General features: G+C 43.2%; 1 protein-coding gene and 1 long non-coding RNA gene across 3 annotated transcripts in view; one reads left to right on the forward strand and one right to left on the reverse strand.

Annotated features, from left to right (window-relative positions):
- Positions 1 to 24,214, forward strand: part of exoc6b (exocyst complex component 6B) — a 93,011-nt gene that overhangs the window by 65,387 nt on the left and 3,410 nt on the right. For both annotated transcript variants that reach the window (XR_011684810.1, XM_071459943.1), the window contains one exon: positions 22,418 to 22,530. Coding sequence is in view for 1 of the 2 variants with exons in the window: in XM_071459943.1 (XP_071316044.1) it covers positions 22,418 to 22,530 (113 nt within the window). In the remaining variant the exon portion in view is untranslated. The remainder of the gene's footprint in view (positions 1 to 22,417; positions 22,531 to 24,214) is intronic.
- Positions 23,822 to 24,214, reverse strand: part of LOC139607232 (uncharacterized) — a 144,850-nt gene continuing 144,457 nt past the window's right edge. The window contains exon 8 of the long non-coding RNA XR_011684811.1: positions 23,822 to 24,186. This is a non-coding gene — a long non-coding RNA (uncharacterized lncRNA). The remainder of the gene's footprint in view (positions 24,187 to 24,214) is intronic.

Raw genomic sequence — 24,214 nt, forward strand, 5'->3', positions numbered from 1 at the left:
TAACGATGCTACGCTAGACACATTTCTCAGACACTGATGGAACAGGTTCGGGTTCAGTATCTTGAACGTATCCTCGCTCCGGTTGAAGGTCGTCCCACTGGGGCTGCAGCTGAATCTGTCAACATCCAGCTGCAGGTTACGTGACACAGCTCAGCCATTATCAGCTTCTTCTACTTGACGTGTGTTTCCTTTACAGTTCAAACTAAACCGTGTGTGTGTGCATTCGTTCATGCGTGTTAAAACTTGTGGTTAAATATTCATGCCGTTCCTCCTTTACGAAAAAAGAAACTAGCAAAGTCCACCTTGTCAGCACTTCCCTTGTCCTTGAGATATGCTGACTTGTGATTGGCTCAAACAAAGCTGATAGATGGTAACAGAGCAGAGAGGTCTCACTCTGTCACCAATAACACAGCTTTGTTGTTGGCTTTTATTGTGAGTGTTTAGCTTCAGTGGCTGAGGTGAAACATTCCTCCACTTGCTCTACATCACGACTCCAGGTCAGGACCGCTTCACCAGTTTCCTCAGGGTCCGATCAGGGTCCTCAGACCTGATGTTGAGAAACAGCTGAGCGCAGGAAGTGGCCCGGCTGTGTGCCGGGGCGTCTTGTTTCGGGTCCTGGGAAAAACAGAGCAGAACCAGTCAGAGGAGGGACAGAACTGGACGGCTCCGCTGAGAACCCAGGATGTTGGGCGGAGTGTGTGTGTGCGTTTGTGCATGTGTGTTTTAGTGTGTCGCTGTCGTATTTCGACTTTGCGAAAAAGTGCTTTGGCAGGCAAGTGCGTACGTGCGTGCAAGTGCGTGCGAGCGAACTTGTGTTTGCCATCGCCATTTGCGAGTGTATTCTTTGGTGTGTGTTTGTGTGTCTGTCATCGTTGAATGTGTGAAACTGAGCGGAGTATGTGTGTGTGTGTGTGTGTGTGCGCGTGTGTGTCTGTCATCTTTGTGAATGTGTGAAACGGGGCGAAGAGCCCGAGTGAAAGTTTGTGTGGCTTTCTGGCTGCTGTGTGTATGTGTGTGTGTGTGTGTGTGTGTGTGTCTGTCTGTGTGTTTGTGATCATTGCTGTGAAAGTGTGTGTGTGCGCACTTGTGTGTTTGAGTGTGTTAAGCTGAGCATAGTGTGTGTGTGTGTCCGTTTGTGTGTCATTGCAATGAATGTGTGAAACAGGGCGGAGAGCGAGTCAAACTTTGTGTGTCTGCCTGCCTGTCTTTGATGTGTGTGTGTGTATGTGTGTGTTTGTCGTCGTTGTTGTTGAGTGTGTGAAAGTGGTTGGAAAGTGTGTGTCTGTATTTCTGTGTGTGTGTGTGTGTGTGTGTGTGTGTGTGTGTGTGTGTGTGTGTGACAGCGGATGACGGATGGGCCGGCAGGACGGAGCAGGGGACGATGAATGAGGTGACAGACAGAGACGGATAGCCCTTTATCCCTCCGTCACAATCCCTCTTTCTCTCTCCCTCTCTTCTCTTTCTCCGCCTGTCGGGATGATGCAGTGCCTCTTGTTCTCCCGCTCGGAGGAGGAGAAGGAAGGGGGGAAGATGGGGAGAAGGAGAAAAGAAAAAAATTGCATTCATCCGGCATCGATGTTTACTTCTACCCCCTCCTCCCCCTCTCCTCCGCGCTTTCCCCATTTCCCTCCTTTGCTCCCACTGCTTGCTTCATCCTCCTCTTCCTCCGTCTCCATCCTCTCTTTTCTTGCCTCTCCTCCTCCTCTTCCTCCCCCCTCCTCCTCCTCCTCCTTTCGTCTTTCTTGTGCTGATCAGAATCGGTTGACTCCATCGCTCCTTTTGGACTCATTCAGCTCCTTCGCTCTTTTATTTCTGTCTCTTTCGGCCTCTCATCCATTGTTTTTCGTAACCTTTCTTATCATATCAAAAGAAGTGCACTCCCCTCGCACACACACACACACACACACACACACACACACACACTCTCACACACACATTCATACCTCATGTCTGTGTGTACACATCTGCCTGAGTGCATCTTTTTTGTGTGTGTGATCCACATTCTTCGGGGTAAATTTTTCATGTTTGCGTGTCGACGTGCGCTTTCATACGTGCTCATATGCACGATTGATGCTTTTGGAGTGTGTGTCACTTTGTGCGTTTATATGTGTGTGTGAGTGTGTGTGTGACCTGGTGGTGAATGGTCGATAAATCACGCTGACGGGGCCGTTTGTTGTGTGGTCGGGTCCCGGTGTTCTGGAAGGTTCCGGGGTCCTGGGACAGGGCCGAGACAGGAGTTCCCCCAGGACACACACACACACACACACACACACACACACTCAAATCCACACTTACATACACTTAGATACACAGACGGACACACACAGCGCACACAGGAGGAGATGAAAACATGGTGTGTCTCTGAGCAGTTTGAAAAACACAGCATGTGAAAAATACAGGGTCCAGACACGGGATGTGTGCAAAACGATTTTTGTGCGTTTGTTGTTTGTTGTTTTCAGATTCATTATTGCACAACACACTGTAAATTATGAGGGTTATGGGTCCGATAATTCAGGAACTGGTGCCGATTCAGGACCTGAGTGTTGGAACTGATCACAAATGATGTTTTTTCTTAATACCCTGCTTTAAAAAAAGACGTTTTTTAAAAACATTTCTTAAAGTCGTAAAAAATTACTCAGTGAGGTTTCCTCAGAGAAACACTTAGAAGGTATTAAAGGCAGTAACGTTGATTATAAAATGTTTTTGCAGGTGATTTTAGTAAAACTTAAGTCCTGTTTTTCAAGACCTCTGACCTTAAATTAATTTCTTATTTTTTAAATGGTTAAATACTCCATTATCTGCTGCTCGTCCTGGGTTACAGTTATAATCATATTTAATGATTTGTTTGTTATTCTATTAGGGATATGCAAGTAATGTTAAATATGAAATAATATTCTAGGCCTTATCATCATGTTTTAAATGATCTTGGTGAATCCTTAGTACAGTAAACGTCTCATCTCTCTAAGCAGCCATTCAAAGATCTTTTTCTAAAAAGAAAACAGTCACTAAAGGAGGATTTGAATCAGGAAGAATCAGATTCAGAATCAGTGACAGCTTTAGGTTCTTGACAGTTTCCATGACCCGGTGCTGCAGACACAATACACACTATACCAAAACAGTGTTCAGATTTCATACCCAGACGTAAATATCATACTGTTTCTCCTCAAGCAGACGCTCAAGTTCTTTCCATTTGGCCAGAAAAACAACTCTGACTTTTACAGATGGGAAAGTTCTCAAGTTCCTGTTGAATGAGGTAAACACAGCAGTGTCTGACTTTCATGCTATACACTGTACTAACTGTATGAATCTACACAGTATACTGTTAGTATACAATAAACTCACACACCTCCATGTGTATTTTAGTAACAGGAAATGCAAACAGGACTGATGTTAGCAAAGATAAAGGAAAGTTATATATATGTATTTTTTCACTAGTGATCGTCAACAGCATATCTACATTTATCTGAGTTCTTCAAAAGCGTCAAGTTGATTTCAGGAGTTTCAGACTGTACCTGAATGACTACAAGTAGAAACAACCAGAAATCAGTGCAGCACAACAGATAACAGGAAGTACATGACCGTCAAAATACAAGCTGTTGTATGTTGGACGCCATGTTGCTCTGCAGTACAGAGCTGCTTAGAGTCACAGTTTCTATCAATCAATCAATCAAACTTTATTTGTAGAGCAGTTTTCATTCAGGTTGGTGCAGTTCAATGTGCTTCACAGGTGACTGATGAACTAAAAAGGAAAGAACAATCAAAGCTGATGGTGAGAAACAATAAAATAGATTAAAAAATAATAATAACATAAGTAAACAAGAACAAGCGTAAAAAAAAAGATTAAAAGATAAAAGAACAGATTAGATTTAACTCACAATATTTTTCCTACCTGCAAACGAGGCAGGAAATGTAACTCAAGTAAAGCTGCAAGCAGTTTTTATTTTCATTATCAGTTAAACTATCACGTCTGTTAAATTATTAGTCAATAAAAGGTCAGAAAATGTGGAAACTGTCCATCACAATTTCCCAAAGCCCAAGGTAAAGTCTTGAAATTCTTGTGTTGTCCGACCATCAGAAGAAATTCCAGAGATGTTCAGTAAACAAAGACACAAAACAGAAAAAAGCAGCAAACGATCACATTTGAGAATCCACAGTGAGAATATTTGGTGTTTTTCCTTCATTATTTTCCCTCAGAACTTTAACCTTTGACCTATAGACCTGAATGAACACAGCTCTTATTCTCTGACTTTCCGCCTGTTGAGTTTCAGACTAAAAGCAGCGACACATGAGCTTTTATGGCGAACTGTCTAGAAAAAGGCTGATTCACTGTAACAACCTTATCTGAGCTGTCAGCAGCTTTCTCCTGTTCTCTGCAATTGCTAAATAATTTGGTGAGCGTAGGAGGTTGATTGTGTGTGTGTGTGTGTCTGTGTGTCTGTGTGTGTGCGCGCTCCCCAGGCTGCCCTTTTCCACAGATCCTATCAATCCTCCTATATTTAGAACATTCAGAAGTCTGTGGTTGCTTCAAACCTTTGGCTGGCCCTTGTCGGTGTGTGTGTGTGTGTGTGTCGGTGTGTGTGTGTGTGTGTGTGTGTGTGTGTGTGTGTGTGTGTGTGTGTGTGTGTGTGTGCGTGCGCGTACGTGTGTTGCGGTGTGGCATCCCCCCAGAAAAACGCTTGCAACAGTAGAGTTCCACTCATCCCCTTCTCCACTCGTTCATACGCCAGGCACGCATTCTTCCACCTTCGGCCCACTCTGTGTGTGTGTGTGTGTGTGTGTGTGTGTGTGTGTGTATCGGTGTGTGTGTGTGTGTGTGTGTGTGTGTGTATCGGTGTGTGTGTGTGCGTGTGCGTGTGCGTGTGTGTTTCTTTTCTTGTCATTGATTGGTCCCGGGCTCATTCCTCTGGTTGACCACAGACAGTCAAATTCCATCCATTCATCGATCTCCTTTGCTTGGTGAGATGTCATCTTTTCTCTCCTCCTCCCCCTCTTCTCTTCCTGACCTCTTTTCTTCTTGTCTTTTCTTTCGGTTCTTTCTCTTCTCTCTGACCGGCCCGTGGATACACATCAGTGTGTGATGGACTGCATGTCCTCATTAACGTATTCTGTGACAGTCAGGCAGACGGTGCAGCCTTGTTTTGTGGTTTGTCCTGGGACCAGTGTCTCTGACTGACTGACTCTGAAGACCTGTGATGTCACAGATGCTCCGACCAGTCGTCATAACAATTAAGACCATGTGACATCACTCAGGTCTTTACACCTGCCTGTTTCTGCAGCATGCAACCTGTTCACTTCCCATCTCCTCAACTGTTGAGTTTCTTATTTTCTTTTTTCTTCTTCTCTTTCTCTTGCTCTTCATTCTCCCAGCTGATTCCTTCATTTTCTCCATTTATGATTTTTCCATTTTCATTTTATTTTCTCATCATGTATCACTTTTTATTTCAGTTTCTATCAGTTTCATTATTATCAGTTTCCTTTGTCGCACAGACGCACACACACTTTTGCTTTCAATACTGTTTGCCCTCTGTCTGACGTTTGTGTGTCCCGACCATTACCTCACGAGGCTTCCCTCTCGCTCTCCAAAAGCAACATGTCACAGCATGACAACTGCTCCCCTCACCCTCTGTGACTGTGTGTGTGTGTGTGTGTGTGTGTGTGTGTGTGTGTGTGTGTGTGTGTGTGTGTGTGTGTGTGTGTGTGTGTGTGTGTGTGTGTGTGTGTGTGTGTGTGTGTGTGTGTGTGTGTGTAGATTGACTGGCGTAGCCAGTAGCGATTATCCAGTGACAGGATAGCAGACTCTCCCCCTCTGCCTGTGTGTGTGTGTGTGTGTGTATGTGTGTGTGGAGGTAATAGACGGTCTCAGGGATGCGATGAGGCCCAGTGGGGGAGGAAACCTCCATCTCACCTCCGTGTAACCCAGACTAACGGGGCAGAGGGAGGGAGGGAGGAGAGATGGTTGGAAAAAGAGAAGGAAAAGTGGAAAGAGGAGAACGTATGGAGACATAATTTAAAGAGAACAGGAGTGAAACGCATCAGTGTATAAAATCTTAATGATTTTTATGTATATTAGATTTTGCCAAATGCACAGGAGGGAGCCGCACACACATACTTCATATGCAGTCTTTTTAATTTAGACACTCTAGTCAACATTTAGGCACATTTTCCCTCTTCAGCATTAAACCCATGAACCATCTGAGTCACGTACAGTATCCTGGTCCAGTGAGGTCACTTGTTTCACAGAAAGGCGTCTAACAAGCAAAAAGAAAAGGGAAAAAGTTAAAAGAGTAAGTCACACATCATCTGAAAGCTTCCTCCCACATCTTTCTAAAAGGGGGGGGGTGTCTGCGTCTGACTATTTCTGTCAATCTGACGTTCACACCCGCCTCAGGCAGCGAATGGCCGTTACTTTTGAAATAAATGCAATTCCTTTGAGGAAAGACGAGTCGACTTTGAGAGCTGTTGTCCCAGATTCAGAAGAGTCCTGAGTCTCTCTGCCGCTATCAACAGGTACAGTAGAAACAGGTCTAAAAGTGAATGGACTCAGCTCACAGTTTGAATATAACAGTAGTTATGATTTATCTAAGATGGTCTTTATGTGCTCTTGAAACTGGATCCGTCTTCCCGTTTTTTTTTTGTTTTGTTTTTTTTTTAAATTCTTGTACAGTATAAAAAACAGCCAGCACAGAGTGGCGGCGTCCATCAGCACAGCAGGAAACCTTCACTTGATCCTGCCACAGTTTGTTTGTCGCTTCATTGTTCCCGCCTCGAGTGCACATGCTACTTAATGCTCCACGCTTCACTTCAGTTTCCTGACTCCCACTGAAATAAATGATGCACTCTTCCAGGAAGTTATCGCTCAAAATCATATTGTCTTATTGTTCATGGCAACGGCTCTTTATTTAGCAGTTAACCTCATGTCGGTATCGATGATATCAGGTTTGCTTCCTCAGATTTTTTTTTGTTTTCGTCTTGAAATGAGGATAAATGGAGTTTCGTTTAAGCTTCTGTTAAACCCTGTTTTATGTCAGGATGATTGATGAACTGGAGTTTGATCCAGAGTTCGTCTTCAGCCAAGTCGACCTGAAATCTACACCCATGTGTGGAGAAATGAGGGAGGAGGGAGGGAGGTTAGAGAGCGACAGAATGGAGGGAGACAGAAGGAAAGAGGACAAGGAAGTAAGAGAAGGAGAGGAGAGGATGAGAGTAGGTCACAGGAGATACAGATAATAATGTTTATTTACCTACTGTACCAACATGTGTTGTCTCAGAGCTTTACCCTGGAAATTCACCTTGACGATTGATTTAAACTGAAGTTGCAGGCTGTGAAAATCTGTTTTCTCAGTTAGCTTCAGGTGTTTTCACATGAGATTTCTCCCTGTGCTCATTTGGTTTGAAGTGAAAAAGGCTCAGTTTGCTTCTGTCGCCAAATCTGGTCAGACGACACCGAAACAGTCCTGATGAAGACAATAAACTGAGTTTTAGAGAGTTGTAAATGTTTAATTTACAAAAAAATGTAAAAACTCTTGAAAAATTTGAGTCAAATGTAAAAGCAGTTGCTTGACATTTTGGGAACTACAGCTTGTTTACTGTCTTGAGAGAAGAAGATCAATCAATCAACAGGTAACAGTCTTTGAGCTTTCCGACTTGAAGCAGACAGGGACTTACCATGGATGAGCTTTAATCAGGAACGTTTCTGTAGGTTTGGCTTGTGTGAAACAATTAAGTGATGCTTTTCAAAGCTTTAACAAAAATAGACGAGAAGTTTAATAAAGAAATACAGATTTGTTTTTCTTTTTATTCTGGAAGGAGCTGAAGTAACACAAACAGGAGAAATGGCCTTTTAGTCCATCTGGTTCTGAGTATCTGAGTCACAGCACAGCTGACTTCCTGCTGACTCTCTCATCTGGCCTCTTCACTCAGCATTTATTTCTGGGTTCTCAAGTCATTTGAGACAAATCTGCATCATAATAAGCAAAATATAAGTCAAAGCGCTGAAGAAATGCACATTTAAGACATATGGACATTTTTCTGTCCTGTGTTTTTAAAAGATTGTACCTAACGAAGGCCTGTCTGTCACCGTCTATTGTTGCTGAAACTTCACCAGGTCCGAACTTTTCAACTTGACCGTCTTTAGGTTTCAAGTCTTTAGGTTGAGCGTGAGGTGAGGCGAGGAACGAAGTGATGTGGGGAAGGAAAATTGAAAGGGAAAAGAAAACGGAGGGGCAGGAGGAGGTCAGAGCGAGGTGAGAACGAGGACAGGAAGAGATGGACGAGGTCAGAGGGATGGAAGGAGGCAGAAGAATCTGCTACCGTCACATTCCTGAGGACTGTGGTCACACTGGGACGGCTGCAGCGCGTGGGTGTGTTTGTAGGACTGTGTGTGTGTGTGTGTGTGTGTGTGTGTGTGTGTGTGAGACAGGTCAGGTTCAGGAAGGGGACTGCTGACAAATCAGGGATGAACTGTACGCACATGTGTCGGGGCTGAACGGTGGCCAGCGCACATGCAGGACCACATCAGCAACAGCTTGACCTTTGACCTCTTCAACTTCTCACCAGACTGAGACATATGGGGGGAAGAGGAGAGGACGAACACGCAGACGTAAGGAGAGAGAGAGAGAGAGAGACCACAAGCGATGGTGAAAGTGCGAAACCTGAAAGGCGTAAATGAAGGAGAAAGTTTATATGAAAAAGAGGAGGAGGATGAATGAATCCAAAGAAGATGACAGGAGGAGATGGAAACGAAAAAAGAGAGAGAGAGCGAGAAAACAAGACTTGAATGCAGGAAAATGTTGACGGAGCAGAGCAGAAAGCGAGGGATAGCGAGTGAAAGAGTGCAGTCAGGTGAAAGTGATATGGCGGCTGAAACGGACGTACAGGGTGGTCTCTCTCTCCCCCCTGTCTCCCTCTCTCCCTCTCTCCTTGGGAGGCTGACACTTCCCTTCATCCGTTTGACCGGTCACAGAAGGGGGGATGAATAGAGGAGTGGAGAGGGGTGAAAAGAGCGAGATGAGCGGAGAAGAAAGAGGGCGAGGGGAGGATGAGCAGCAGACGGACATCTAAATGCTCGCCCCCGTCGATCTATTGGACGAGCGCGAGAGGGAGCGAGACACACAAACAAGGCGTCGAACACACACATAAACACGGGGGCGCAGGCAGGTCGCACAAAACGCAGCGACGCTTTTGCCTTAAGCGGACGCCCATGCACACAAACCGTCTTCCTCCTGATGATCCTGCACAAACAGACACACAGAGCAGTGCTGGTCCAGCAGGCGTCACGGTGGCCGAGCAGTCTGAGAGACGCACCGTGTAACCACGCAACCGTGACGTCCAGGGTTCAGATCTGGCCAAGGAGTCTTACCACATCCCACCCCCCATTTTTCCCTGCGTGTGTTTCCTCTGTGCTGAGAGTCGATCTGAAACAATCAAAGCTTTATTTGATGACTTTTTATTCCTCAGCGACAGCCGGAGCAGCAGGGACATTGTTTCCGGGTTGTCTGTTGTCCGATTCTCGTGGACGCGATATTTCAGAAGCGCCTTGACGGAAGTTCTTCAAATTTGGCACAAATGTCCACTTGGACTCAAGGATGAACTGATTAGATTTTGGTGGTCAAGGGTCAATGTCAGCATGACCTCACAAAACACTTTACTTGATGTGATGCAGCAATTATGATAAAATTTCACACACATGGTTAATATTCTGTATGACTCTGGATAAATAGGGATGTGACAGTAATTCTAGCCGCAGTTCGTCTCTGCTGAAAGCTTTTGGATTAAATCTAACATCCTTCAGATTGTGTGTTCTGATGTTCTGAATTTTAGGGCAGATCCGCATCACTTTCCATGACTTAAAACTGTTTTCTCTGAGGTCTGGTGTGTGTTGTTTGACCCTCTGGTTTAACAGAACTGATAAAAAAACCAATTCTGTCTAACATCATGAAAAGTGCATCCAGCACAGTTGTGGATTCTGACAGAGGCTGACGTGTCTGTCAAACACACCAAGCACAAAAAGAGGTTTTATACACACACACAACTCAAAACGGGTGCAATGCAGGGTCAGTGGGATAAGTACCGGTGCCAGGGAGGGGTGAGAACATGCTGTGAGACCCCAAAACACTCTTATCTGATCTCACACACACACACACACACACACTCCTTCACAGATACAGTTCGTCTGCTACTTGCATGCACACACCTGTCTCTCATGTCTGCTTCACACACACACATCTGATCTTCCTGTATATATATTATACAGCTGACTTTGCACACACTCACACACACACACACACACACACACACATATATGCACAGCAGGTTGTGAGTGTAATAAAGCTGATTTGACTGCACTCAAGATAACGCAGCAGAAAATAGCCACTGCTGGAAAAGTGTGTGTCCATATCTGCAGAGTTCAAGGTATTATTTGTGTGGGAGAGTTCACTGTGTGTGTGTGTGTGTGTGTGTGTGTGTGTGTGTGTGTGTGTGTGTGTGTGTGTGTGTGTGTGTGTGTGTGTGTGTGTGTTTCTCGGCCCCTGCTTCAACTTCCTGTCCTGTCTGTGGCCGGCCTTATCGGCGTGACAACAGGTCAGTCGTTGGTCACGGCAACAGGGCTATTCAGCAACCTGATTGGACGGGGTGGGGAGCAGCAGTTCGCTACTTCCGACCAATGGTCAAGTAGCGGTCAGGAGTTGGCGGGTGAGGGGGGATCAAGGTGGTTAAAATGTACTCAGATACACACACACACACTTAAATTGATCACACACACACACACACTTTAATAAATAGCTCGTAGAATCACAGAGATACACGCACAATCACACCTACACACAAAATAATGACTGTCAGTCATACTTATACTACACACACACACACACACACAGCAGAGTGACCGTGTGGTGACCGGGTCAGGTCATTGTTCTGTGTTATCAGTCTTGACCTCTCCGTCAGTCTCCCCGATACGACCTGCATCTACACCCCTTCCTGTGTGTGTGTGTGTGTGTGTGTGTGTGTGTGTGTGTGTGTGTGTGTGTGAGTGTGTGTGTGTGTGTGTGTGAGTGAGTGAGTGTGAGAGAGACGCTCTGCGGTCATTCCATGGTCAAACCAAAAAGTTGAGACCCTTAAACGGCTCTCACCTTTCAACTGTTTCCTGTTTTGGCGTTGTTGAGGAGACGGGGTCAGTGAGAGATGTTTCACCTCAAGCTGCAGCGAAATGTTGTGAAACAGTCGAGCGTCTCATTTTTCTGTATCTGCACGAGATTTTTGTCTGCAGTTGAATTAATGTTGGAGGAGCGTTCAGGGGCCAGAGACGTATTTGAATTTCATACTCAGTGTTTTAACTGTAACAGACTTTGGAACCTTTAAAGCTAAATAGCATCTTACAGTGTTTTGTGCTGTTTTAGCCAAAAGAGATTTTTCCTCTGTCAGGAACGTAAATCTGTTTCACAATAAGAGATGTGATATATGTCAGATGTGTAGTATCGTAACACATGATGCAGTTTTCTCTCCTTTCTGATAATCCTCTTGCAAACTCTCAGATTTATGCTTTAGGTCTCCTGATCCGCAGTTTGGGAACCTCTGACCCAAAGGACTAATCAATACATAAGATAACAAGCTCTGCTACCAAATGCAGCACACATTAGGGTACAACACAAAAAATCTAATAATTTCCATCTAAAAGTGAGTCTTAAATGTCTTTTTTTTCTTAAAACAAGTGAAAGAAAATGTAGAAGAATTATTTAAACCTGCTTATTGTCTGAATTAAGACAAAACAACACAGACACAAGATACAGAAATTCACAAAAAAGTTGATCACTGCAGGCAGTTGAATTTGATAAAATAGTTTTACAACACTGCTTAGAACAAATTCAGCTTTTAGGACATAATAATGCACAAAATAACCTTTTTGGAGTTTACAGTGACTTCTTCCAGACTTCTCTGACCTTCTCTCCCAAACTGTCTAAAGCTGAATAAACAACCTAAGACCAAATCCCCCCAATAATTCTAAAAAAAAACTGTGGTTTCTGACTTTTTAAACATCCAGACTTGTTGTGAGGGATGAGTTCACATTTTTTCAAATCTGTTTTAAAACAACACTCGCATGCACACAGATACAATGACAGAGTTTTTGGTATTTAGTTCTGCTAAAGCTACAGATAATATGATGCTCAATCGATCAGAGTTCAGTCTTTTTAGTCGGGGAGGGGCAGTAAGAAAAAAGAGGGACTTTGGTAAAAAGGCTGCGACTTTGGAAGCTGTTCCCTTCATTTGTCTCAGTCAGACTGAACAAAGGTTTAGCCAAAGTTAATATGAGGATTAATATGAGCTAGAGGTCCAAGTGAAATGATAATAAGAAAAACATATTTTAGACTGGAGGTTGAGTTCTTAAATCCAGTTTAACAAAGTGGTTTAGTCTTTATTGATGTTCAGAATTCAGGTTGAAAATCTGACCTTCAGTAAACCTCAAAAGTAATTGAATCCACATAAAAGCGTTTAATGCAAAAATAATTATAAAAAGTATTTTAATCTAATTCAAGTAGCGGTTAAAGCTTTATTGAAGTGAAATCTGAGACGTGGACGAACCCAAAATGAACTCCCGGCCCAGAATTAACCTCTAAAAAGTGTCTGGACGCAAATTGACTTTAAAAAAGTGGTCGAGGCCAAATTGACCTTTAAAAAAAAAAAAAAAGTGCTGGGATCTAAATTGAGCTCAGAGCGCAGCTAAAAGCCGCTGTTTTTCTAGCCCTGTTTGTTTTGGAGTATTCTGTCTTTATTTGCTCTATCAGTGCACAGAGCAGCTCCCAGCAGGCCCCTCTGACTTCAGCCTGCACTCGTTTATCGTCTCCCTGTTTCTCAGTCACTCCTTCTTCCTCCTCCGTAACATCTAGTTACCCTCCGCCTGACCTCTCTCGCTCCCTTCTTTCCCTTTCTCCTGCAGTCCTGTAATATTTCCCCAATCATTCTTTTTGACTTTTCTCTCTTCCCTCTCATTTACATCCTCTCATTTTCTCTCTCTCCCACTCCGTCTCTGTCCGTCTATGTCTCTCGCTCGCCCTCTCTCCGTCTGTGCAGTGTCTAATTGACAGCGGAGACCCCTGGTTGAACCACCAGCTCTCTTCTCTCGTTTTTGTTTCTTTTTTTTCCACACTCATTCCATTTCAGCCCTCTCACTTTTTTTTAAGGTGGTGGGGGGGTCGTACGACATCTCTGTCACAGCTGATGGAGAGAGGGAGGGAGGATGGGGAAGAGGGAGAAAGATGAGGCAGCAGAGACAATGGAAATGAAAGAGTTGAACAAAGCAGGATGAGGAGAACATGAGTTTGTTATGTAAGTGAGCTAGTTTACAGTTCAGAGAAACGTCTGTGTCGTGAAGATGTAAATGAAAAGTCAGGAGCCATGTTTTTATTCACTCGTGTCAAATCTCACTCAGTCTATGGAGACTTTAATGTGTCACTGTGTCCATGATGTCAGTAATTTGATCTATTACAGGATTGTCGGTAGAACGATCATTTTTCACTCAATTATGAGGAGTTGGTGAGCTCTATAAACTACACAAAATTACGACAGTCAATTAAAATGTCTGAATCTAAATATATATTAAATAAGGAGAGATTTTAGTGTCACATTAAACCCAGTGTGCTACACTTCAACTTGAATATTTTGTCTCCAACATCGATCACTTACACAGCCACACAGGCAGGACTTTTATTTTGAAATGTGTTCATTTTTAAGCCATACAGAAGCTTTGGGCTCCTGTATGACAATCATCCAGCCTGTTAAAGTGCCCTTTAGTGAGCAACGGTGCTTCTCTGTAGCTGACCTCTGACCTCTCTGTGTAGGGGAACAATACAAAAGATAACTTCCCTATAGGGATCAGTAAAATGCCATGATTTTATCTTTACCCTGCTGTATTTTATTACCCAGCACGTGACGAGCAGCCGACCCACTGCTGATTAATAAAGTGCAGTATGTACATTGAAGGGGTGTCACACTGGAGGCCGTGCTGTGTTGTGGTTACTGGCAGCGGTGGGCCGCGGTCGTAGAAACGAGGCTGCAGGCAGATATACAAAGATACAAGCTTTTGGTTTTAATTTAATTTTTGGCCCTCGAGCAAGAGAGAGAAATTAGCTCCCTGCTGCAAAGCGATAAACATCCAAGCTTAACTTCATTCCAGTCGTAGTTGAAGATGGAGTGATACAGTTCACGCTGCAGGGTACAAGTGTGTGTTGTAGTTTTAAGTAATAACGGACGTTTCTCACACTGAAAAATTGAAGTTAAAAACAAATGTTGCCGGAATAAAGCAAAGAAGAAGAAAGTGTGAGAAAGTTTGTGTTGTTCGTTGACTGTGAGAGTCCCAGTAGCCGGACAGCGTTGCCCAGATAACCTCTGAATGTGACCTTTGACCTCTTGCTTTCAGAGGTCAAGAGCAGAGTTTGGGGTTAAGTGTAAAATCCTTTTTGCTGCAGGTTGTCAGTCAGCTGCTGTTCAGGTTTGTGACCTGGTTACAACACTCTGCTCAGGCTTGATCTGTTTGGATTGAAGTTGCTTAACATTTGCTGGTTCCAGCTTCTCAGATGTGAGGATTTGGTTCTTTTCTCTGTTTTCTATTATTGTAAATGTAACATTTTAGTGTTTATAACTGGAGGCTGGATACAACAGCCAATTGGACATCGTTACTTGGACTCATGAAAAAGTGCAATGGCCGTTTCTTTAACCCTAAAAAAGATTTCACACATTAGCCATGACACAGGCCTAGAACATACTAGAATTAATTGATTAATTGAAATGTATTTATTTTCACCATAGATAAGAAATATTTTTTCTGACATTAGCTGGTCCAGTTATTGTTGCTTTTTTACATTAAAGTGAATATCTTTAGGTTTTAAACTGTTGGTCAGACTAATCATCATCATCTTGGGATCTTGGAAATTATGGTGGGCAATTTGTTTTTAATTATATGGACCAAATAACTAATCAATTAATCAATAAAATAGTATTTAGATGAAATCACATTATCCTTTTTTAAAACATGTTTCTCCAAAGTACAGAAAATATATTAGAATATCTTCAGAGCCTAATAATGAATTACTAGCATTTAATAAACACTTTAAACTTGATAAATAAAATTTAAAAAAACACTCTGTTTTTCTGGTGCAGAGATTTTCTAAACAAGTCGCCAGTTTCTCGTTGTTTTCTTGCGGTGGCGTTGATCTTGAATATTTGATGTGGTAGTAAAGAAAGTGTCTTGTTTTTCCCTTCGCTCTCTTTTCTGAGACCTTTGTCCTAGAAAACTGTGGCGTCCCACCCTGACACTGACAGGCAGGTGTCAAACTAATCTCTTTCTCTGGCCATAAGAAAACACTTTTGCCCTTTTTAGTGACCTTTTAACCCTGAAACTCGGCCCCGAGAAGAAGATGGAGAGATGTAAGCAAAGAGAAACAGAGACACAGACAGCGGCAGGTAGAGAGACAGACATCTCTTGTTGTTTTTTCCTGATAAAGCTGAAAACCCCTCCCTCTCTGCTTTTAGTGAGGTGAATTCTGGTTGGAGGGACAGAGGTGATCGCTGTGATGGACAGGCGTCAAAATGCTCCACCTTTATTTTCCTCCGCAAACAACCAGGACATTTTCTTTGCTTTCTCCTTTTTCCTTTTGACCTTAAACACGCTCCAGGCAGACAGCAAGAAAGAGACGTGATTGACAGGTGTCAGTGTGGTCTGTGTGTGCTGGTGGTGACCTTTGAACTCAGATGAGGATTTAGTGATGAAGGGAGAGACGATCGATGATGAAAATGGCCAGAAGAGGGACTGTCTTTGCTTTCGTTGACCTCTGAACTTGTCTGATCTGGAAGCAGTGGGAGGCCGGATAAAACAAAAACTGCAGATTCTTGGATCTCGCTCTTCTGCATCCAACAGCTTTTTTTTTTTTTTTTTTTGGAAAAAAGAAACGTTCATCATCATTTATTCATCATTTCATTCGTCTTTCAAGCACAAATACCAAATGATTTTATGGATCTTCTCAAATATGAGAACTTTCTGCTTCTCTTTGTCAAACTCTTGGTGTTTTAAACATCAGAGGAAATCACCTTGGGTAAAATTGCGCTGGACACTTTTCATGGTTATTTCTTGATGGTTTATAAACCTAACTCTTAATTAATTGATGGATGGATGGATGGATGAAGGTAGATTTGGACGGGTGCCAAAATGGCTGCATTTCCTGATAAAAGTCAAATCCACTTTCCTTGCTTTTAGTGACCTTTGACCTCCTCCCTGTCAAATATAAAGAAGAGATGGACAGCTGTGAGAGGGGTGGAAGGGATGGAGGGTAAGAAGGAGTGAAGGTATGCAGCGAGAAATAAAGTAGAGACTGAAAATATGACTGATTTTAAATTCATGAAATTGATGATTTTTATCATCTTTTTTATTGTTTCCCCTCTTTCATCGAGAGAAATAATCTTTGGTTCAGGTTGTTTAGTCACAAGTTTCTTTCCTTCATAGCAGAAACATTACATAATCACATCCCCTGTGTGTGTGTGTGTGTGCAGAGTGTAAACATGATGAATTCTGGGTGACCCTGACGTTTGGCCATTAGGAACGGGAACACAGCAATTCCCCGAAGGTCCTAAACAAATAAATCCTGCCCACAGCCGGAATAACCATTAACAAGTCTGCTAAACACTGAGGAGGAGGAGGAGGAGAGGTATGGATGGAGAGAAAGAGAAAGGAAGGATGGCAAGAATGAGGAGAGGAGGAATGTAGAGGAGGAGAAGAGCAGTGGGGGGCAAAGTCTAGATAGAGTGGATGAAAGAAGGAAAGAACAGAAAGAACAAAGAAATGAGGAGAAGGAAGAGGAGTTGAAGCGAAAGAAGATGAGGAGATCTCTCCAAAGGATACTGAGGGAAAGAGGAGTTAGGGAGAAAGGAGGAGATGGAGTAACGGATAAGAGAGAGATTGGAGGAAGAAAAGAAAGAATAGATGGAAACTGAGGTAAAGAAAAGAGGAGGAAAAAGGTAAATGGGGGGAGAGAGGAAAAAGAAGAAGAGGGCAAAGGTAAGGGAGTGCAGATAAAGGGAGAGAAAGAAGGGATGGAGAGAATGAGGAGAGTAGAAAGGAAAGAGGAGGAGAAGGTAGAAAGGTGAGGAGAGGAAAGCAAGATGAATAGAGAGAGGAAAAGAAAGGAGGGATGGAGAGATGGATGGTAACAAGATAAGGAGAGGAGGAGAGCTGGAGATGGAAAGAAAGAAAAGAAGGCAGAGGCAGGAAAAAGATGAGAGAGAAAGAGGAGAGCAGGAGGTAGGGGGGGAGCAAATAGAAAGAAAGGAAGCGATGGAGGGATGGATGGAAAGGTGTAAAGTCGAAATGAAAAAGAAAAGCTGAAACGAGAGGAGTGGATGAAGCTGGAAAGAGAAGAAAGAAAGAGAAGAAAGAAGGGATGTTCAAAATGGAAGCAAACGAGTGAAAGAGGAAGGGAAGAAAGGTGATGGATTGAATGAGAACGAGGGAGAGAGAGAAAGTAGACACAAAAAGAGGGAGGGAGGAGGAGGAGTGGGGGATGGACAGAGAGAGAGGGAGAGGGAGAGAGAGAGCGAGCAAGCCCCCATTAGCAGAAGAGAAATGAGAGAAAACAAACTAGAAATGTGAGGGTAACACGTCACTTTGTTTTTCTGCTCGTCCCCCAGAAGAATAAGAGGAAGCAATAATCTGTGTGTGTGTGTGTGTGTGTGTGTGTGTGTGTGTGTGTGTTTGTGTGTGTGTGTGTGTGTGTGCGCGGAGACAGGAGCGATAGCACGGAGAAGGTCATGGCGAGGTGAGAGAGGGGGAGCGAGACGGAGAGAGAAGTTCAGCGAGAGGTGAAGAGAGAGACCTGTTTCTTTCTCTGTGTGTGTGTTTAGGGTGAATCGGGGGTCAGGTGTGTGTGTGTGTGTGTGTGTGTGTGTGTTTGCCAGGAGGACCTGCTGGCTCGCGTGTGGCTCGTTTTTTTGGAAAGCCCACGCTCTCTTTTCTTTTTTTCTTCTTCGTCTCTCTACCATTTCCATCAGTCTTATCTGCCCCCCCCCCCCTTCTTGTTGCGCTTCTCCTACTGTTTGTACCCTCATCCCTCCATCCCTCCTCCCCCTCCATCCCTCCTCCCCCCTCGATCCAAATTTACCTACTGACCTCAAGTTCACCCAGATATCTCTCTCTCTCTCTCCACAGTTTTTCTCCTCCTCTTCTATCTCTTCTTCTCTCCTCCTTTCTCATCTTGCTTAACCTCTCTGCTTCTCTCCCACCTCCTCCTCTCATCTTCTCCTCTTCTCTCCTCACTCTTCACATCTCCTCATCCCGTTCTGTCTCTTCTTCCTCCTCCTTCTCCTCCCTTTTTTCCTCTCTTCTTTTCCATAAACTTCTCTCCCTCCTTCACCTCCTCCTGTTCTTTCCTCTCATCCTCAACTTTTCTTTCTTTCCTTTCTTTCTCTTTCTTCTTTTTCTTTCCCGTCCATCTATATCGTCACCTCTCCCTCTCTCTTCTTCTCCTCCTTCTCTTCAACCTTATTTCCTTTCCTCTCCTTGATTTTCTTTTCCCATGACCTCCCCTCATTCTCTTCTCTTTTTTCTATCTCCTTCTTTTCTTTCTTTTCTCCTCCCCTCTTTCATCTGAACTCCTGGAGAGAGAGAGAGAGAGAGAGATTCCACAGTGAAGACAGTGATCTGCTCTTAGATAACATGAAAATCTCATGGACCTCAGCTTCCAGCTTATCTGTGTGTGTGTGTGTGTGTGTGTGTGTGTGTGTGTGTGTGTGTGTGTGTGTGTGTGTGTGTCGCTGTCTGCTGACTACATCTTTTTCCCATGTACGAGTGTGTGTGTGCGTGCGTGTGTGTGTGTTCATGCAGCTTTTCAGGGTTATTCCCTCTAAACACACAGCTACAGTATCTTTCTTCACCTCCTTCACCTCCACACACACACACACACACACACACACACTCAAAGCACAGCGCACAATCCAGTAACCGCCTGCACATAAGCCGATGCTAACACTGACAGCTTGTGTGTGTTTGCTGACACAAACACAAACACACACACTTTCTCATGTATCTGAAGCTAATTAACTGACATATTTGTTCACATAACCTCACAGACAGATGATGTTTGTGCTTTATGTAACTGACTTTATTTGTGTGTGTACCTGTTTGTAGCCTGATTGCGTGCAGTGTGTGTGTGTGTGTGTGTGTGTGTGTTTGTACTTGTTTATATGGGAGGATTAGCAGGTCAAACCTCGGCCGTGCAAGGGTGAACTCGGGGACAAAGGAGAGAGAGCGAGCGATGAATAAAGAAGTGAAAGGACCAGAGGGAGGAAGGGAAGGAGGAGAAGAAAACAGTGATGGGAGAGGGAGGGAGGGAGGGAGGAAAAGATCAGGAAGTCCAAATGAACCATTCGTCTTGTAGTCTCTCTCGGAAAGGCAGATTCAGAGGAAACATCAGTTTTTATAACTCTGTGGTGGACGCTGAAAGTATTTGGGACACTTCCTGTTTTCATGAATGATTCTGATGAGGTGAATTCAGGTAAAGGCCCTGACCTCTTATTGAATTTACACCAATCACAATAGAGAAGGAATCACTGTCTCAGCTTTTTAGACACATGTTGGAGCTAAATCTACACAATCTGATTAATTAAATCCTTAAACTGTTGGTTAGAGTTAAAGCGTAAAGCGTGACATTAGCTAATACAAGGATTTGATGACGTTAAAGGACCTTCTGACACTGTGCAGGTTTATTATCTTAAATTATTCATGAATAGATCCACAGTTTTTATTCAGCAGTTTTGTTCCGTCAGGAAAATGAAAAGTGAAATTCCACAAAAATCTGCAAATATATTGTTCTTAGGGTTTAACTTTTGGAGTTAAGCTATTACAATGGTTTATATTCTTTATTATAATAACAGGTAAATGACGTGTCTGCAGATTCAAGAAATGACTTCAATCTAAAAGTATTAATTGTTCAGTATTGGTTAAACAGTCTTGTGTAGATCAGTTTAAAATAAGGTCAAGTCTAAGTTCAGTGTCTTTCTGGAGGAGAAGGTTGACACTGAGCTCTGCGGTGATGTAGAGGTGAACTTTGGGGTGTGTCAGTACACCGTGACATCACAGTCAGGTGTGATACAGGTGCAGCAGGTTTGAAACTTTGAGCCGGAGAAGGCTAGGGGTGAGTGATACGACAGCATTTGAGTTATTGATCCGATACCAAGAAATACCTGCAGCTGAATCAACGTATTGACACGGATACAAATGTTTTTTATTATTAAAACCAACCGATGTTCTATCATGAAGGGGAGTGTGATGATTTAGAGACCTAGTAAGAGTCGTATCAATCCTTTAGGTAACAATCTGCCCGACTAAGATCACGTCCCTGACAGAAACAGGCCCCGTGGTGTCGGCGAGGCAGCAGTACAACCCAGATCTTTCCTAAATGATGAAATCTGAGCTTAAATTTGTTCAAAAACCTCAAAGTCCAAAAACCTCGACCTTTTTTATTCTTTTTCAAACTTTAAAAGTGAAGCGTGCCACCTCCGCCTGTCCCCGTCTGTCTGCTTCCTGTTTGTCTAATGGCGCACCTCCATCTCCTATCACTCGTCTATCCCCTACCCTCGCTCTTATCTATCCATCTTCATCTGCCCTTCCTTTACCCTCCTCCCCCCTTTCTCTGTGCTGTTATCCATTTCTCTCCATCTGCGTCTCTTTCCATCTTTACTCTCTCTTATTTTCTCTCTGTCTCCCACATGTGGTTTCGCTCTCCATCCCTCTGTACTCCCTCCCTCCCTCTCCTCCTCTTCTCTCATCCCTCGCTCACATATGGTTTCTCTCTCTGGATCTGTGTGTGTGTTTGGTGTTACCCAGAGTTCACTGGGGCTCCTCGCTCATATATTTGTGTGTGTGTGTGTGTTTTACAGACAGAGATAGAGAGACGGAGAGTGTGTACGTCTGCAGCCTTACTGGGTTTGCCTGCCTGGGCCTGTTTCTGTCTGTGTGTGTTGTGTTAGGTCGAGTTCAGCAGGGCAGCAGCAGGTTATGCAACAGTTTCAAATGGGAGCAGTTTAGAAGAAGACTTCATCCCCCCCTTCTCTTTCACTCTGTAGCCTTTTCTCCTTCCTCCCTTCAACCCTCCGCGCTCTGTCTCTTTCTCTTCTGTTGTATTTTTTGTGTCTTCATGAATAAATCCAGCTGAAAACGTCCCGGAAATTGAGCAATACAGTAGAATCCTGTGCAATAACTCAAATCAGTGTTGAGAACATAAACATTAGGTTTGGGTTGAATCAGGAATTCGGGTTACACCATTAAAACGTCAGAAATAAATAGTTGTAAAGTAAATCAGAAAACATCTGTAGCGTCATTTCATCAAAAGCAATTAAGAGCGTAAACAGGAAGTTACTGTGGCATCACGAGCTCTAGCAAAAATACCAAATATAACATGTTTATTGGGTAAACTGTCAGTCGTTTGTAAATGTCGGAAAGTTTTATTTACGTGAGCAAACATGACGAAATGTGTGTTGCTAGTATTCACATTCATTTACAAATCCAGGGAAATACCTGATTACGCTAAAGCTAATGCTTTTTTGTGCATATGGTTTTCAATCCTGTGTTTTTATGGTAAATTACAGTTTGCTGTATTCATGTGAAATGTAATTCAATTGTTGATTGCTGATGTGACCCATTTTTATTTAGTAATGCGTAAATCTGCACTTATCCAGCATCATTTACACCAGAATTAAACTGAATTACAAATGTTATACAATAGCTGCTAACATAACCATACACTTTAATAACAAGTGTAGTTTGGTTTGTTTTGAACCATTTCATGCTGAAGGAGTAATTAGTCAAAATCAAATTTCATATTCAAGGTTTGAGCTTAAAAGCATCTGAGAGGTACATTAGGTCAGTTTAAAAGTACGTTAGGTCAGTTCTGAGGTCCTGCAGGTCAGGGTTAGAGAACACTGTCGCCCGTCATGGCACCCAGTAGATTTATGACAACACAGCCTGATTCCCATTTTAGGGCCAAAACATCATTTACCATGAAATCTGGGCTTAATAGCACCGCTAACCAAACGGTCGACTCTTCTGAGTATCAAGAATCTTAAAACCAAACCTTTGGCTCATGACACATGATTGTATCACAGTTTCATAAATTTTACTGATCTCTTCAACAGAACTGTCAGACTTGGATTTCTATCGTGTTTCGTAGCTTTAGCGCCGCTTTGAAACCGGTTACCAGCTCTTACTCAACATGTGGATGACGTGTTAGCGTGGGTACTGTTAGCCAACGATCTGCTGGAGGATGTTGGTGTTTTTGTTCCCACGGGTAACGGATCATTTAATCTCCCTAAAACTGGGTGTGGGTAAACAAGGAGCAACATCTTCTCTAATATCTCTCCATCTCTCCTTCTTGTCTTTATCCAGTTGCTGGAACTGTTCACCCAGTGGGATTGGTCGACCTACTTGGCTGACTATGGCAAACCCACCTGCAAATACCTGAGGGTCAACCCACACACTGCGCTGGCCCTGCTGGAGAAGTGAGTCGTCCTCCATTCACACACTTTTTTTATGCCTTCTTCCTTTGTTCAGCTCTCGCCGTCTTCCCGGATTCATCACTTCTTCGCTGTAATCCACTGAAGTAGTGCCGGAACAGTTAAACAGTTAGTTGGCAGATCTTCAGCGTCTTCCATTAATCATTTAATTTATCAAGAAAAACAGCCAAACTTTAGCTGTTTCCAGGGTTTGCTGCTTCCCACTGTTCGGTATGATTGTTTTTTTATTAAAGCAGGGTGCTCGTACTCTCTGTGCTTCCTGTCAAAAAATAGTTTAACATTTTGAGAAATATACTTATTGGCTTTTTCTTCTGGGAGTTAGATGAGGAAGTTGGTAGCACACTACAAAATTCCCCTGGCGTCGGTTTTTATACTAAACTAGGCAAACTGCCACTTAACACACAGACATGAGATTTCTATTAATTTTCTCTACATCTGCAAAGATCAGTTAATTAATTTGCATAAACAGTTCAATGTTTATGTAATTTTCAAGCAAAGATTTGATGGTTTCACGTTCTTAAATTACTGTAAACTGAATATCTTCTGTTGTGTTGATTGGACAAAAAAAAGACGTGATGGATATTTTTAAATGATTAATCACTGGATTCAACAAATATCGTCTCACTCTCACTAACAAAAAAAAAAAGGAAAAATGTCTCCAATGTTTGTTTAATGGAAAAAGTCAACACATTGATTGATGGTGGAAATGACTCTTAGTTGCAGCTCAATTTCTCTCTATCTGTCTTTACCTCAACCTCAGCTTCTCTTCTCTGTCTCCTCTCCTGTGTTTTGACAGGTTATTTAAGCCGTGAGTATTGTTTCTGCTGTGTGTGTGTGATGATGGATTGTGGCATGTTTAAATACTGCACAGACAACTACTAAAGTGTGTATATACAAGAAATAATCATTTATTTTGTAGGTGTGTTTAAACTCGCGCACGCACATCCTGACCACAAATAGAAAATAAACTCATACCATGATGATGTTTATCACCGCGGACGTTAACAATGGGATGTTATCGCTACAACAACACCCACATCATGTATCTGTGTATCATCAGATTATCAGTGTAGAGCCCAGCTGCTGTGGAGATAGTAATGATAACCACACACACACACACACACACACACACACACACACAAAAACACACACATCCTGCATTAACACACAAAAAGCTATAATCTTTGTGGACTACCTCCTGAGAAAGTTCTCCCACAGATTCGTGCTCATACACACTAGCAACACACAAATGTTCAAAACTTAAGGCCAGAAACACACACACACACACACACACACACACACACACACACACACACACACACACACACACACACACACACACACACACACACACACACACACACACACACACACACACACACACACACACACACACACACACACACACACACACACACACACACACACACACACACACACACACAGAGAGTGGTATGATCCCACCCATTGTTCAGTACAGTACGGTTGACCTTCTTTAATGGGCTTCAGGATTTTCTCTCCGGAGCTCCAGTAGGGCCCAGGCCTGGTGGTCCCTCTGTGCCCAGGAGGAAGCACCCTGCTGGGGCTTGTCTGGTCTGCTGGTCCCCTGAACATCCTGGAGGTCCACAACAGCCCAGTGTTCTGCGACAAAACACACAAACACACACTT

This window comes from Trachinotus anak, unplaced genomic scaffold (assembly GCF_046630095.1).
Source record: "Trachinotus anak isolate AG129_WGS33_773 ecotype Australia unplaced genomic scaffold, CSIRO_AGI_Tana_v1 ptg000023l, whole genome shotgun sequence".
In the NCBI taxonomy this organism is placed as follows: Eukaryota; Metazoa; Chordata; class Actinopteri; order Carangiformes; family Carangidae; genus Trachinotus; species Trachinotus anak.